The sequence below is a fragment of the Pagrus major genome, chromosome 13 (genome assembly GCF_040436345.1).
Source record: "Pagrus major chromosome 13, Pma_NU_1.0".
NCBI lineage: Eukaryota > Metazoa > Chordata > Actinopteri > Spariformes > Sparidae > Pagrus > Pagrus major.
The window spans coordinates 4355449-4370968 of NC_133227.1; the positions used below are offsets into that span (position 1 = coordinate 4355449).

General features: G+C 44.1%; 1 protein-coding gene across 1 annotated transcript in view; it reads left to right on the forward strand.

The window, feature by feature from the left end:
• Nucleotides 1–14518, forward strand: part of LOC141007409 (cell adhesion molecule DSCAML1-like) — a 54355-nt gene extending 39837 nt beyond the window's left edge. Inside the window, 17 exon segments of the mRNA XM_073479770.1 lie at nucleotides 989–1229; nucleotides 2202–2387; nucleotides 3616–3771; nucleotides 5403–5542; nucleotides 8776–8929; nucleotides 9466–9583; nucleotides 9716–9879; nucleotides 9990–10088; nucleotides 10354–10542; nucleotides 11412–11699; nucleotides 11795–11950; nucleotides 12086–12116; nucleotides 12241–12359; nucleotides 12469–12621; nucleotides 12796–12996; nucleotides 13216–13527; nucleotides 14085–14518. Of these exon segments, the coding sequence (XP_073335871.1) occupies nucleotides 989–1229; nucleotides 2202–2387; nucleotides 3616–3771; nucleotides 5403–5542; nucleotides 8776–8929; nucleotides 9466–9583; nucleotides 9716–9879; nucleotides 9990–10088; nucleotides 10354–10542; nucleotides 11412–11699; nucleotides 11795–11950; nucleotides 12086–12116; nucleotides 12241–12359; nucleotides 12469–12621; nucleotides 12796–12996; nucleotides 13216–13527; nucleotides 14085–14518 (3141 nt within the window).
• Nucleotides 14519–15520: the final 1002 nt, after the last annotated feature.

Sequence of the window (15520 nt, forward strand, 5' to 3'; positions counted from 1 at the left end):
AGATGATTAATATTTATATTCTTGAGCAAGAATTAAGGATTACAGGTGCAAATGTTAATATTTTTGCCCAATGAGGGACAATCACATACACAAACTGCTCAAAAGTTGAGCCTGTTCCTCATATAACCCAACAAAGTAATGAAAGGAAGCCAAAGACTCCCGGACTATTTACTTTTTTGTTTGTTAGTCTGTTTCCTTGACAGGGACAGTGCACAGACTCTTAGCTGTTCCAGAGTTAGCTATGAAGTAGTTTATAGTTAGCTATAGACTTATTATCTTTTAAATCTGTTTTATTTATTACTGTTATTACTGTATTTTTTCAATGTATTGTAATATTACTGCCAAGTTCCAAATAACCCTGTTGCAACGTTGCGCAGTGATTTTAAAGGTGCAATATGTAAGAATTAGCCACTCAAAACAAAAAGGGGCAGTATATTACCAGAGTAACTGCTAACTGCTGCTAGCTAACGTAGTGTATTAGCTCAGTTGCTCCAAGTGCTGTATCGTAGGCAACTGGACTTCAGTTTCTTGAACACAATACACACACAGTACATAGTTGCATTTGACATAATGTCAACACTGTTGTTTCATCACACTCTGTTCTTTTTTTTCTTTTTTTCACTAAAATCTGGCCATATCTCACACACCGCTCCTTAGCACTAAGAATTACCATGACCTGGATGACTGAGAACTTTCATCAACATGTAGCTCAGTTAGTCGTGCAGCTAGCAGTCCAGACTGGGAGCTTGGGACCAGGAGATTGTTAGTGTGTACACCACTAGCACATGAGCTTTGAACTGGAACGAGCTGCTACCTTCAGCAGATATCCCTACAACACAGTACATCATAATGTTAAAACTGCTTTTAACATGCTTTTTTACTTTTGCGGATAGGTTTTGTAGATTTTTGAATGCTTTTAACTAAAGTTCTTACATGTTGCCCCTGACATGCACTTTAATATGAATCCCTCTCACCACATTTCTTTCAGGCTCCTAAGAAGGAGCTGCAGAACGGAGTCATCCGAGGCTACCAGATCGGTTACAGGGAGAATGGCCCAGGCAGCAACGGCCAGTACAGCATAGTGGAGATGAAAGCTACAGGGGACAGTGAAGTGTACACCCTGGACAACCTAAAGAAGTTTGCCCAGTACGGGGTTGTGGTCCAGGCCTTCAACAGAGCTGGGACGGGTCCATCCAGTACTGAGATCAACGCTACCACATTGGAAGATGGTAGGAGAGCTGGGAGAGAGGGATGGAGCAAAAAGTAGATGACAGGATGAAAGAAAAGGAGTGTAGACCCAATTGAGAGAGCATGGCAGGACATGAAGATTAAAGGATCCATAAAGCTTATGTGTCTTTGATTTGGAAAAAATAATAGAGAATATAATCAAATGCAACAACGGGATGGCAGACAGACAAATAAACGCAGCTATCATACATACAGACACAAACGTGCTTATAAAAGAAATTGTAGAAATGAATTTGCAGCACATCCCCCCATTCTTCTTTCCACTTTAATTAGCACCCTCATTAGGCTGGTAGAGAGCGAGAGAGGAACAAGGAACCCCATTACTCTCCAAATGTCTGCTCACTCTGCCTCCTTTTTCTCTTCCTCTCCTTTATCTTCCTCTTCCTCCCATTGGTTCCCCACTCTTCCTCCTCATCCGTCCTCTGTCTATTTCACATCTTTGTCATTTCTTTTAGACAGAATTATATGGACGGTAATGATAGACACCCTTATCAACAGTAATTGTGGTTGTAATTACCCTACAACTGCATTTACCTTAAAGATGAACATGGCCTCTCTCAGATTTTATCCTCCACATCTCTGCTCAACCCACCCTCTTCATCTGCATTTTAACCCCTTAAGGTGTAGCTGCTTTACTATTCATGGTGCTCTCTCTCAGTGCTCTTCCTCCCCTCTACACCTCCTCTCCGTCTCTCCTCTGTGCTCTAAAAGCCAGCACTGAACAAGGAGCTATTGAGAGCTAATTTGAGCTTATTTGACTGATTTGTTTCAGCGGAGATTGCCTGTGGGTTGTTGGTGTTGAGTAGTCATTAATTATTAAAGCCTTAGCCCGCCATGCCAGATCAGTCATGTCTTCTTAGCGACAGCAATAACTGAGGATTTTTGACAAGTAGAAATCATTAAAACAACCTCAATGCTCATATTGACTAACGCTTGCCCTCTGCTCTCTCCAGTGCCCAGTGAGCCTCCGCAGAACGTGCGAGCCATCTCCGTGACGTCGGACGAGGCGGTGATCACGTGGGCAGAGCCTCCACGGCTGACACTGCACGGTGTGCTGAAAGGCTACCGGGTTGTGTTTTGGTCCCTCTTCCCTGACGGAGGTGGGTGCTGTGGGGGCCAGGCCCAGTGGCCAATGCAGAGTAATTATCACCTATCTCATTCTAAACTTCACCAACCAACCCTCCCACCCACCCACCAACCTCTTTGTCTGTATTTGGAGTCAGAATTTTGTTAGTGTGTCCGCACCTTTCTCATAAAGCACTTCCTGTTCCTGTGAGTCTTTGAATGTGTCTGTTTGCCCTTTTTTCTTTGTGTCTTAGAGTCTCAACACTGTCAGTTCTGATGGTTGGTGAGATTGCAGTACAGTAGTTCAATGTGTTTGTGCTCCTATGTCTGTTCAACCCTGTTTCCTAAATTTGCATTAGCAGATATGTTTTGTGGGAACTAATGTGCCTATAATGGCAAAAAAAAAAAAAAAAAGGCACAACTAACATTGTTTTGATTATGTTTAGTCGACGAAAGGACTTTTTCACAAACTTTTCTTAACTATGACTAAGTGCTTTAGTAGCCTATACACTGCAAAAACCTTGAAACCTTTCTTAGTATATTTGTCACATTACACTTAAAGGTGCTATATGTAAAAAAAATCTGGCACCTAAGAATTGGTCGAATTCGTACTCAAAACAAATGGAGCAGCATATCACCAGAGTAACCACGAACTGTAGCTGCCGTTAGCTAGTTAGCTCGTTTAGCCATGCATCTAGTGGTCCAGACCAGGAGCTTTGGGCCGGGATGGACCAGAGCTAGCTGGTTGGCATGCTAACATCTGTTGATATCTCTGCAACCCAAATCATAGACGTCATAAAGTCACATTCACATTCTGTTGATAATTTTAGTTTAATCATTTTTTAGTGTTTTTAACTAAAATTCTTACATATTACGACTCTAATAGACAACAGAGTCACAAAGAAAGAAGCATTTCAGTGAGTTATAGGCAGTTGTTTTTAGACAATTTTCACTTGTTCCATTGGCAGATTATTTTTAATTATTACTGGCAAAAACAAAAATGTTTTTATTATTTTTGTGCTTATTTTTGAAGTGCCATTTTCCACTGTGTAAACCTAGTAAAAAGTTGCAAATCCCAGTCCCTGCTTTAAAATTTTGTGCTTGTTTAACCGACCATCCACCAGGATTTCCACCCTGCCTTGTATTTTAGGCAGTAATCAAATTTCCTGCAAAACATATTTAGCAAAGCAAGTTAGTAGTGTGTAAATGTATTTTGTAGAAAACAGAGTATGTGTTGCCTGTCCGCCAGATTATGTAAAGAACTGTTTAAATAAAGTTTTCCCCTCCTGTCCTCCTCCTCAGAATGGGGAGAGATGCAGAATATCACCACCACACGTGAACAGGTGGAGCTGCGAGGGCTGGAGAAGTTCACCAACTACAGTGTTCAAGTGCTGGCCTACACACAGGCTGGAGACGGAGTCCGCAGCAACGTCCTGTACATCCAAACACGCGAGGACCGTGAGTATACACACCAACTAGAGCTCAAAATGAAAGATGACAGCATTTTACCTATTTGTTTATATGTTTTGATGCGTTCAAATCCAAATAGAGGAAAGCATGAAGTATGCTTGAACCGTGTATGGGGTAAAGGGGGAAGGAAGATGGGAAGGTAATATACAAAAAACAGTGCTGGGCTTTATCTCAAACCCATGACAAAAGCTCATTTATGCTGGAAAGCTCCATTAGCAGTGCTAATGAGAATTAAGAGGCTTTGGGTCCACAGCTCAGGGCTGAGGGAGGGCTGGCGGGAGACGCTGGGGGGAGAGGAGGGGTGCTCTCTGGGAGCATATAGCATCCAGGAGTCAGCCATCAGCCCTAGCCTGCATCCTCTCTGCCAGCCCTCTTGCCATAGGCAGAGGGATTAACTCCTCTTGGATTAGAGAGAATTAATTTTGTGCTTACACCATTGAGGGCGGGATTACAGCCGGATCCATGTCTCTTTATAGAGGAGGGGGGAGGAGGAGGGGCCTGGAGGTTGAAGATGGAAAGATAGAACGGTGATCACACAGCCTTTATTTAGACATAATAGAAATGTAATGTCTGAGCCGAATTAAAGTGCTCGACTTGTATTTGTTTGAGTGTATGAGCCCTTTATCGTGACACATCATGATTGGCACAGTGTAATGTCTTTATTTAAGTGGGGATGTTCACTCAGCACCATTGTTTCCTCGCTTCCTCGTCATCACACGGGCCGCGCTGGCTGTGCAGTCTGTCTGGAGTCCTGGGCAGATTTTGGGCACCAGATGGGACTTAACCACCTCCCCACCCCCTCCCGCTACCACTCCTACTTTGACATGGAGGTCCAGTTATGATAATGTTGCCCCTCCCCGACATCATCGCTCCCCCAGGAACTGCACCTATCATTCTCGCCATTCTTTCATCCCCGCCTCCCTCTTTTAAAATCTCCCTCGCTGCATCTATCCTTTTTCGAGTTGTTTTTATCCGTGCTCATGTAATGTGCAGGATGAAGAAGTCCGAGGTTTGAATGACTGGATCAGGGGGCCTCACATAAAAGAGAAAGAGGAATTGGGGGTTGGATTTAGTTACAACCTTCTATAGACCCCATATGAGGCCCACTGTCAAACACGAGTTATATTTATGGACAGCATTGAATAGGCTTGACACTGTGAACCCCATACTGTAAGGCCAGTGTGACAAAAGCATTATTGTCCAGCTTTCACAGCATCCAGTGTCCTGATGTGTTTTTTTGTACAGCGCGCATCCATTTTATACCCTTCTTACGCCTTTAGATGCTAATGAGAGCATTAAGTGGTATCCAGTGTCAAGCTGAAGTGGCCAGCAGAGGATCAGACACTAGTGTCTAATCTGTTTGTGGGTCTGAGAGTTAAGAGAATGCTTGGTGTCACAAAGTCAGAACTGCTGACCAATGTCGGACTGAACATATGTCACCAGCGTCCACCCCAAAGGGACCTCTTCCAAGTCCTCCCAGAGCGGCTTAGCGCGGGATAAGACGAGCAATCTGCAAACAAGCCTGCTCACTTTAATAGGCGTCCAACACCCAGCATGTGAAACACACATGGAGGCATATACTGTGCGTGTGCCCTGATGTTCCTATGTGTTTCCTACAGTTCCTGGTCCACCAGCTGGCATCAAGGCGGTCCCTTCCTCTCCCAGTAGTGTGGTCGTGTCCTGGTTGCCTCCTCACAAACCAAACGGTGTCATCCGCAAGTACACCATCTACTGCTCCAGTCCAGGGTCTGGACAGCCGGTAAGTCCAGCAGAAAATATTCCAGCTGATTGAGAGGCAAGGAATTTGTGAACTTGATAAACATCTACCAATTGAAATAATTAATTTGTAACCACTATTATTAATTGGCCCTGTACGTGTGTGTGTGTGTGTGTGTCTTTTGCGCGTGTCTCTCTTTCACTGCATTTGCACCACCGCTTTATTTCCTGCCCTCCCAGATGAACAGATGAGGTTGTCTTGGCAACGTGATGAGACGTAGATATGCAAATGAAGCAGAGAACAAGCTCACACATGCACACTGCCGCATAAGAAACACACACACACACACACAGAGAGACACACACAGAAACATTACATTTCAACATTTTCTATTTATACATGCATGTGCGGCATTTCGGTTGCAGTTAGATCATGTGCACACAAACACCGGCGCACGGTGAAATCTGATATCAAGCTCGAATCTCACTTTCTTATTATTCACAAATACTCCTCCCCTCTCTGTGCATGAGTGCCATGTAAATGAGCACGGGCAGGGAGGGGAGAGAGAAAGGGAGGAAGGGAGGGGGAAAGGAGGTTGAGAGAGAGAGAGAAAGAGGAACAACGTTAGAGGTAGGGAGAGACCGAGGGGAAATGAGGGAAAAAGAGAGAGATGAGGGGGGAGGAAAGAGGGGGAGAGAGGGAGAGGCAGGCTGGGAAGAAGGGAGGAGCAGAGGAGGGTATCAGTCACATCGAGATGAGAGTGCTTTTGTCCGTCTTTTCATTATCTCCCTGTATCACTCCCTGGATCACCACAACACCACCGCTATGCTGGAGGAATTTTCGAACGCACCCCCTACACACACACAGACACACACACACACACACACACATACGTACACACACCCTCCTCCCTCCCTCTGTCCCTCCATCCTCTCCTCTTCACTGAGCTAGACAGAGAGGGATAGAGGGAAAGAGGGGGAAGCAAATGGTGAGGGAACTGAAGATGAACACTGAGAGATGAACAGATTAAAGAGATAGAACGGAGGATCGACTTGAGAGAAAAACTGTGTTTTTGTGCGCGCGTTGGCATGTGTGTGTGTTTGTGTGCCTGCAGGTGCGTGAGTGAATATCTTCTCAAAGATGTGTTGTCGTAAAAAATTATCCACAGGAACATTTAATCCGGTATTGAGGCCTAAAATGTGATTTTTCTTAGCCCGGTGAATAAATTATCTAGTTGAAAAAATGGTGGGGGGGAATCCATGCACTCACTCTGAATGCATTTTTTTATTTGACTTATTTCTCTTATTTTTCATACTTAAGTGCTTAATGCTCATTTGTAACAGTTTGAAACACTTGTACTACATTCATTTATACTGTGTAGCACTAATGTGTGGTGAAAAAGGCCTTCACTCACTCAAAATATTTCTCAATGGATAAAAAAAAATCCATCACTGCCACCAAAATGACAAAAATGACAAATTCCTTTATCATTGTTTCTGTCAATAAAGTCAAAATTCTACTGATCAAGGTTTTCTTGATGGGTTCACAGGGAAACCTACATGAACATAGCAGTGGAGTTCGTAGAGAGGTCAGTCATAGCTGAGAGAGGCCTCCAGTATCCACATGTCCACACTGCAAGAACCAGCAAATACAAACGAAGTAGAAACACATCTGCATGCTTAAATTCAAATTACGCAATAAAGCTACAAAAGAATGTGAATACATGTCACACGAGGGCTGCTCAGTTAATCGAAATATTGAAATTGCAATATGTCAAGTGCAATATCCAAATCACAAGCTGCATTTTTTGATAAAGGTAAAATTTGTGACAGCATTATTATTACGTGCTCCGTCCTACAAATCTTGTTCTTCAGATGTAAGAAGACATGATTATTCGGTGCAGATCCGAAGAAATGTAACATCATCGTGATTTCAATTTTTTTTTTTACTGAAAATGAAAAACAAACATGATCAGTCCCACTAATCATGAATCACTTCGTAATCATAATATCTGTCAAAATAATATTTTTTTTACCATATCCTGCAGCCTTATATCACGTATACAATGATTAATGTCAACCAAAAACAGCTAAATTCATTCTCAAAAGACTTTAATGTGTATACGAATAAATGTTTGATATCAATGATCACAAGGCCAAAACTTAAAAAAAGTATTTTGGATCAGACATTATGCATGAATAGAAAAAGAGATATAACATGCAGGAATCTCAAGGTCAAATTAAAAAAAAATCTCTTCTTTCAGTTTCTTATTCTTTCCAGACACCAAGATGTCTCTGAACAATTTCCCCCCCAAAAAAGAAAACTATTTTTCAAACAATCATCTTGCCGTAGGCATTTTTTAAAGAAGACATTTTGACTTGTCAGAGTGGTTAAAAAACACAGGTGTAAATAACAAAATCAATGACGGCTGGATTCCATTTAGCTGCTTCAGTTTCAGGTTCCTGATATTGTGCATGCTGGCCCACTGTCACACTGTTATGGCATACTTGAACAACAGTATACAACAAAGCCATTGTTAGTCGAGTCAGGTCAATTATATTTATATAGCCAAATATCAAAGATCACATTGCCTCAGTGGGCTTTACATTCTGTACAGTGAACGACACCCTCTGTCCTTAGACCCTCAATTTGTGTCAGAAAAATGTATATACACAGAGAATGTAAGAAACCTCAGGAAGAGCCGGAGAGGAAAGATCCCTCTCCCAGGATGGACAGACACAAACTAGATATCATGTGTACAGAACAGACCAACAAAATCACAGCATGCAGATCACAACGACAAAATATCTGATACAAGTAAATTATAAAATATATGTGAAGAGTGAGCAGGCTGAGTCGTTGCCACATGACCTCCTCTCCTCCGCATGCACCTGGAGGAGGACAGGTGACACAAGATAATTAGCAATAAAAAATATCAATGTGTACAGATTTTGGTAACAGAAGTACAGATATAAGAAGGCTGCAAAACAAGCAACGAGCAGCGATCCGATGGTTAGGTGAATGGTAACACTTGAACTTTTCCTAGTATGACAAGTTAAAATGTCTGCTGCAAAAAATGCCTATCGACAGAATTTTCTCTTCTTGTTCTCCAAGAAAATGTAACTTTAAAATGAGACTGATTGCTGGCTCTCAATGCACATTTACATACTTCCTGTAACACTTAGTCTGGTACAGTTTCTGAGTTGCCACCAAGCCTGTCGTGTCAGCGTGTTATCACAGTCTGCTAACCTGACATTGCGTGCCCTCTGTCCCAGGCACCCAGCGAGTACGAGGCCAACCCGGAGATGCTCTTCTACCGCATCACGCACCTTTCCCGTGGCAAACAATACCACATCTGGGCTGCAGCCGTGACAACTGCGGGCAGAGGCAACATCAGCTCAAAGGTCACAGTGGAGCCTGCTGGGAAAGGTGGGTCCTCCAGGCGAGCCTGTAGTGGAGTAGAAGGGTAAAGGGATTTCTGTAAAGGTTATGAGGGAGAGCGCTCCAGAGATGGCTATGAAACGGCTACATGATCTGTCCGTGCGCGGATCGCTTTCATCGCTCGCTCTCCTTCTCGCTCTGTCTACTCTCTCTGTTATTGATTGACAGCCGTAGTATCGATTGAGTAGCGGCTGTGTTGCAAGAAATGCTGTTGTTAATTATGTGGTGATGAACAGGGCCTATCCAGTAAAATGACCCTTGGGGAGAGAGGTAGCAGGCGGGAATCAATAGAGGGGAGGATCTATGGAGAAAAGATAGACTGAAACTAAGAGGTTAGAGGAGGGGCCACACTAAAACACTACGCTACAGCTTTTTATTCCCTCAGCAGAGAGTGAAGGCCTTTCCCCTTTGGCAACCGGGCCACTCATTCAGCGAACAACGGAGAGTTCGACATTTTGTCTTGGTGTATCTGCAATCATCTTTGTGTCATAGATCTAATTTAATCAAGTTATTTCTGTGTGCAGTCCCAGCTAAGATCCTGTCCTTCGGGGGCACAGTGACCACACCCTGGATGAAGGAAGTGCGTCTGCCCTGCAGTTCAGTGGGAGAACCCGCCCCCACAATTAAATGGACCAAAGACAGGTCAGAGCTCATCATATACCGCTTATATGTCAGAGTCATGACTCACCCAGACAGATACTGCTGCTCGTGAGAGCACAAATAACTTTCTCTGGAATGAGATTTAAAATCTGTAACCTGCCTGTGCTTTGTCAGTGAGGACACCGCCATCCCTGTGACAGCTGACAGCCAGAAGCAGATCTTATCCAACGGCACACTGGTGCTGCGTTCAGTCAAAGCAGAGGATTCTGGGTACTACACCTGTACGGCCACAAACACCCTGGGCTTTGACACCATTATAGTCAATCTGGTGGTGCAAGGTAAGAAGAAACAGAAGGTGTTTTTGAGCGGAGTTTAGCTGTGGAGGAGGTGTTTGCATTGGGATGTTTCCGCTCTGTTGTTGAGTCACTGTCTCTGTGTGTACACGCAGTTCCTCCTGATCAGCCTCGTCTGACCGTCTCCACTACCTCCACCTCCTCCATCACCCTGGCTTGGATCCCTGGGGACAATGGGGGAAGCTCCATCAGAGGTATGCTCCTGACCAGAGAAACATCTGCCCACCTTGCAAATAGCTGATTTTGTGACAGTTTTTCTATGCTGCACACAACTGTGTAAACAATGTTTCTGTGTAAGAAGTAGTCAAACCAGAGCTGATTGTAGCTCACTGTTGCCCCCTGGTGTCCAACTGATGTAGCAGCAGCAAGGATCCTCCACAGTGTTACATCTCCTGTACTTTCAGTAGATGTTGTATATGACTTTTGTTTGACATAAAATTGTGCTGGTCAATTCTGCAGGGTTTGTGCTGCAGTATTCAGTGGACAACACGGAGGAATGGAGGGATGTGTTCATCAGCTCCAGTGAGCGATCGTTCAGGTTGGACAATCTGCGCTGTGGAACCTGGTACAAGGTCAAGTTGGCCGCCAAGAACAGCGTGGGCTCAGGGCGCATCAGTGAGATCATTGAGGCGAAGACACATGGAAGAGGTGAGGGCTTAGAGTGCTGTATACACGAATGAAAGGGAATTAAAAGACTATAACTCAAAACAGATTAAAATGATAGAATTTCTCATTTCAGATTAAATAAATCAAAATCTAAGCATGTTTTCACACGTAGCTCTGATGGAGCCTTTCACCCCTGTGTTCAGGTCATTTAGGGATATTTTAACCCAACTATCGCGCAGTGGTATGCACCCATCAGAGCCCAGCCCCAGCAGCAAACTCTTAAAGCAGCATTTCTTCTAATAAGATGCAATAGGACGTTGTTTTCTGTTTGCAGTCCAGATTCTTTCTGCAACGTCATATGTGGCTAATTTGTAGTGAAAATATGTATAATTGTAGTGTGGCAAAAAGAAAAAGTCTTTGTAAGAGTTTGTAGGTTGTTTTTTTATTAATTTAATTGTAATTAAATTAAAATCTTCAAATTATTTTTAATTAATACAACAGAAAGATACAAAATGTCTCTAGGATGTTACTCTCTACAGTCTCTACATGCAAATATGCTGAATAAATAATGCAGTCAGCTGGGACACTGACTTCTCATTGTTCTTATATCACATCAACGAAGTCCTGAATGAGATCCTAATGTGAAATAGTCCTATATGATGGTATTCCTCCCAACTGTTGTTTTCCCGGGTGACTGTGTGTCTAGTGGCAGAGAAAATTGGTCAGTGATGGCGAGGTTTATAGGGAACCAGTGTAAACACTGATGGTTACATTATTTCATTATAACTTGTCTGTTGCCATTTTAAGTCATCAGTAGATCACAAAAATCCAGATATACATGTTAGATTGCTGCGTTGGCATTACCATTATCTTTCTAACCTCCTGTTGCTCTGTGCCACTCTTCTCTCCAGAGCCTGTGTTCAATAAGGACCAGCCGCTGCTCACCCACATCAACTCCACTCACGCAGGCCTCAACCTGCAGGGCTGGACCAGCGGTGGCTGCCCCATCACTGACATGATGCTGGACTTCAGGCCCAAAGGTACCTGGGCCTGGCAGAGCCTCAAGGCCAACTCCACCACTCAGCTCTTCCTCAGCGAGCTGCGTGAGGCCACCTGGTATGAGCTCAAAATGAAGGCCTGCAACAGCGCTGGCTGCGGCAACCAGAGCTCCCAGTTTGCGACCACTGACTATGATGGCAGTAAGTGCATCCTGCATTTCTGCATTTCTGTCTGTCCATCACTTCTTTGTCATCTGTATCTCTAAATTTTCTTTCCTTCCTCCACCTCTCCTCAGGCACAATCCCTCCCATTAAATCAGCCCGTGGAGAAGGGGACGACGTGAAAAAGCTGTTCTCCATCGGCTCTCCCGTCATCCTGGTTACTCTGGGCGTCGCTTTGCTCTTCATTATCCGCAAGAAGCGCAAGGAGAAGAGGCTTAAACGACTTAGAGGTGAGAGAAAGAAAGTGAGAGTTCAGAGGGAGATCTGTGTTATTGTGTGTAATGGATTAACGTAACAGCCTGACACGTTTAAACGATTATCTTCACAGCCAACTATAATCTAATTAAGATATTGTCTTCTTATAGATGCTAAGAGCCTCGCTGAGATGCTTATCAGGTAAGAGCCAGATTTTATGACGACTGTGTAGAGGAAGGTATAATTCACAAACTTGTACATTTTTGGAAAACCTCATAAGAGACAGCAGTCTGACTACATGTGTCATTTCCATGTGTGTGTGCAGCAAGAACAATCGCAGCATAGACACTCCAGTTAAGGGCCCTCCTCAAGGACCAAGGCTCCACATTGACATCCCACGTGTTCAGCTCCTCATTGAGGACAAGGAAGGCATCAAACAGATAGGCATGTGGCTGCACTCGACAGCACAAATATCATTTATCTGGCAGCTTATATTAGATAATTAATGATTTTTCTTTGTGTAACTATTGTTTCTGCTCACTTCTTTCACCAGGAGAGGACAAGGCGGCGGTTCCAGTGACAGACACAGAGTTCAGCCAATCAGTGAATCCGCAGAACTTCTGCACGGGCGTGTCTCTGCACCACCAGGCCCTCATCCAGAATTCAGGGCCTTTGATTGACATGTCAGACATCCGGCCAGGCACAAGTAAGTTTTTATCTTAAACTAAACATTTTTGCTATAAGCTCTTCCACTTAAATCCACTTCACCCATGAAGATGATGAGACAGTAAAGACTCGTCTTCTCGGTGATCAATACATGGATACACACAGTGTTTGTGCTGCTGAGCCGTTCTCTGATCGCTGTGACCTCTCTTCTCAGATCCCGTGTCCAGGAAGAGTATCAAGTCAGCCCACAGCTCCAGGAACAGATACTCCAGCCAGTGGACGCTGAGCCGGCCGAGTCAGAGCCAGTCGACGGCATCGGCGCGAACTCTGACCTCAGACTGGCGGACGATGGGCTCTCACGGCATCACTGCCACCGAGAGCGACAGCTACAGCGCCAGTCTCTCGCAAGACACAGGTGAGTCAATCCAAGCCATCCACTTTTATGTACCACTTTTGCTCATTTCCATTTTTTACATCAAGATGCAGTTCTTTTATGAAAGTAAGTCATCATTTTCTTCATTAAGAATATAATTTACAATATTTTTTTAAAAAATCAAACCACCTGGAAGCCAATCTAATAATGTGACACGTATGAGCTCTTATCTGACTGATTCATTCACTTTGCTTTTTCCAGACAAGGGTCGCAACAGCATGGTGTCGACAGAGAGCGCCTCCTCCACCTACGAGGAGCTGGCCAGGGCCTATGAGCACGCCAAGCTGGAGGAGCACCTTCAGCACGCCAAGTTCACCATCACAGAGTGTTTCATCTCCGACAGCTCGTCCGACCAGATGACCACAGGTACCAACGACCCGGCGGACAGCATGACGTCGCTCAGCACGCCGTCTGAGCCGGGCATCTGCCGCTTCACTGCCTCGCCACCCAAACCGCAGGACTACGACCGCGGTAAAAATGTGGCTGTGCCCATTCCCCACCGCGCTAACAAAAGTAAGTACGGACAGATGAGAGCCATGCAGATATTATTATTATATAGATAGTATTCTGCACGAATACCTGCTTTTTCTTGATTTTGCATATATTTTAAACATCGCATGTTGCACTGCATATGGTGACCTAGCAACACTGTGAGAGTAGAGTAAAAAAAAACAGCTTCCCTTGACAAAAGGGAAATAGAAGCCAAAAAAAATTTTACCAGAAAAAGTACAAATGCTAAATGTAGATAGACTGGACTCTATGGAATCTGATCTGGGGATGCACCAAAGAAATGTGTTCATTACACAATAAGTTGGCAGATAAATAGGTAGAGACACTGTCGCTATGAATCACCCTCAGACAGTTGGCTAGGATGAGTAAAGCTCCACAAGGAAGTAAGGAGTCATCTTTCTGGGATGATATGTCTAAGCAATATGTCTAAGCAATCACTCCAAGGCAATTCAAAACCACCAAGTTATAACATATATGCATTTGGAAATAATTAATTTAAGCAGCTGAAATGACACAAATGCCTTCCTTAATTCAAAATTATTTTGTCTTGCATCTCTCAGGTGAATTCTGCAACCTACCCCTCTACATGAAGACAGACCCATTCTTCCGCAAGCAAGGGGAGCTGCATGACCCGTGCCCAGCTGTGCCGCCGCGGGAAGCCTCAATCCGCAGCCTGACGCAGCGGGCGTATCACACCCAGGGCCGTCACAAGACTCTAGACCCTGCCAAGCAGCAGGCCCTGACGCTGGGCCACTCTGGGCTGGGCAGCTTGGGCGCAAGCTCGGGTACCGCCACCTTGCCCCAAAGGACTCTCACCATGCCAAGCTCCAACACTGCAGCAACAGCTTCCACTTCCAGCACGAGCAGCAACCCCACCAACAGTAACAAGGTGGGGGGCTCCAGAGACTCGCTGCTCGAGAGCAGCTCCTCTGCACTGGGGAGACTGCAGAAACAGAGTGTGGGGGCCTACTCCAAGTCGTACACGCTGGTGTAGTCCGCTCTCTTGCACAGACTTGCATTGCTGACCCACTCCTCAGCCAGCCCCACTCTGGTACTCTTCAGTCTGGGCCAGAAAGGGCATGCAACCATCATTCTTTAAACCCAACTAATGGTGAACTGCCCCGCGTTCTGTCTAATTTTCCTCGGGATAGGTGTTCTCCCAGACAGAGACCCAGCTAACCCTACTTTTCATGTTCACCTGGGACTCTATAAAAGAATTACTAACTCCAACTAACAGTTCCAGCCGGCTGGTGCTCAGCTCCGCTCACTTCTCGCGGGACTTGCACAGCGAAAAACCAGGAAGCGATTCTGTGGTCATTTGGAAATACTGACTATAATTGAGGAGCTTGAAAGCTCTGTGTTTATGATGATGAAGACTACGATAGCCAATATGAAGCTGTGTGGCCATCCTGTCTCTCATACGCACACACATACTGTCCCCCATAGTTTGAGTATTATTGTCAATTTGCAGGACTTCAAGTTAAGTTCCCCTATTCTTACTGTATCTTTCACCCTCTATGTGTCTCTTAAAGTCCCAAATAGCTATTGGCAGATTCTCTCTTAACGATGATTCATGAAGAAATGATTCAGGTTCACTTCCAAGGATAAAAATTATATCACATGAATATTCTCCACACATCTCTCTCCAGCTGAACAGTGTCGAACTTTTCAATCAAATCATGACAACCCAAATGAACCAGCTATAATTTCTCAGATTACAAATAGAGAATATTTGGTATTATAAAGAATTTACATATATATTTCTATGTAGGTATATTATTGACATTTAAGTGAAATTATGACAAAGTATAAATTGTATGTACTACCATAGTGTAGTATTATATACAGCAATTTAATGTTAAAGTCAAATTTACGAACGAGACAATCGCTCAATCATGAAATTTAAAAAAGAGAAATTTTAACAAAAGGTTGGACTAAAGAAAGAAAAAGGTTTAGTATATATACGGGATGTTCTGTATGTTTCTCAGTGTAGACC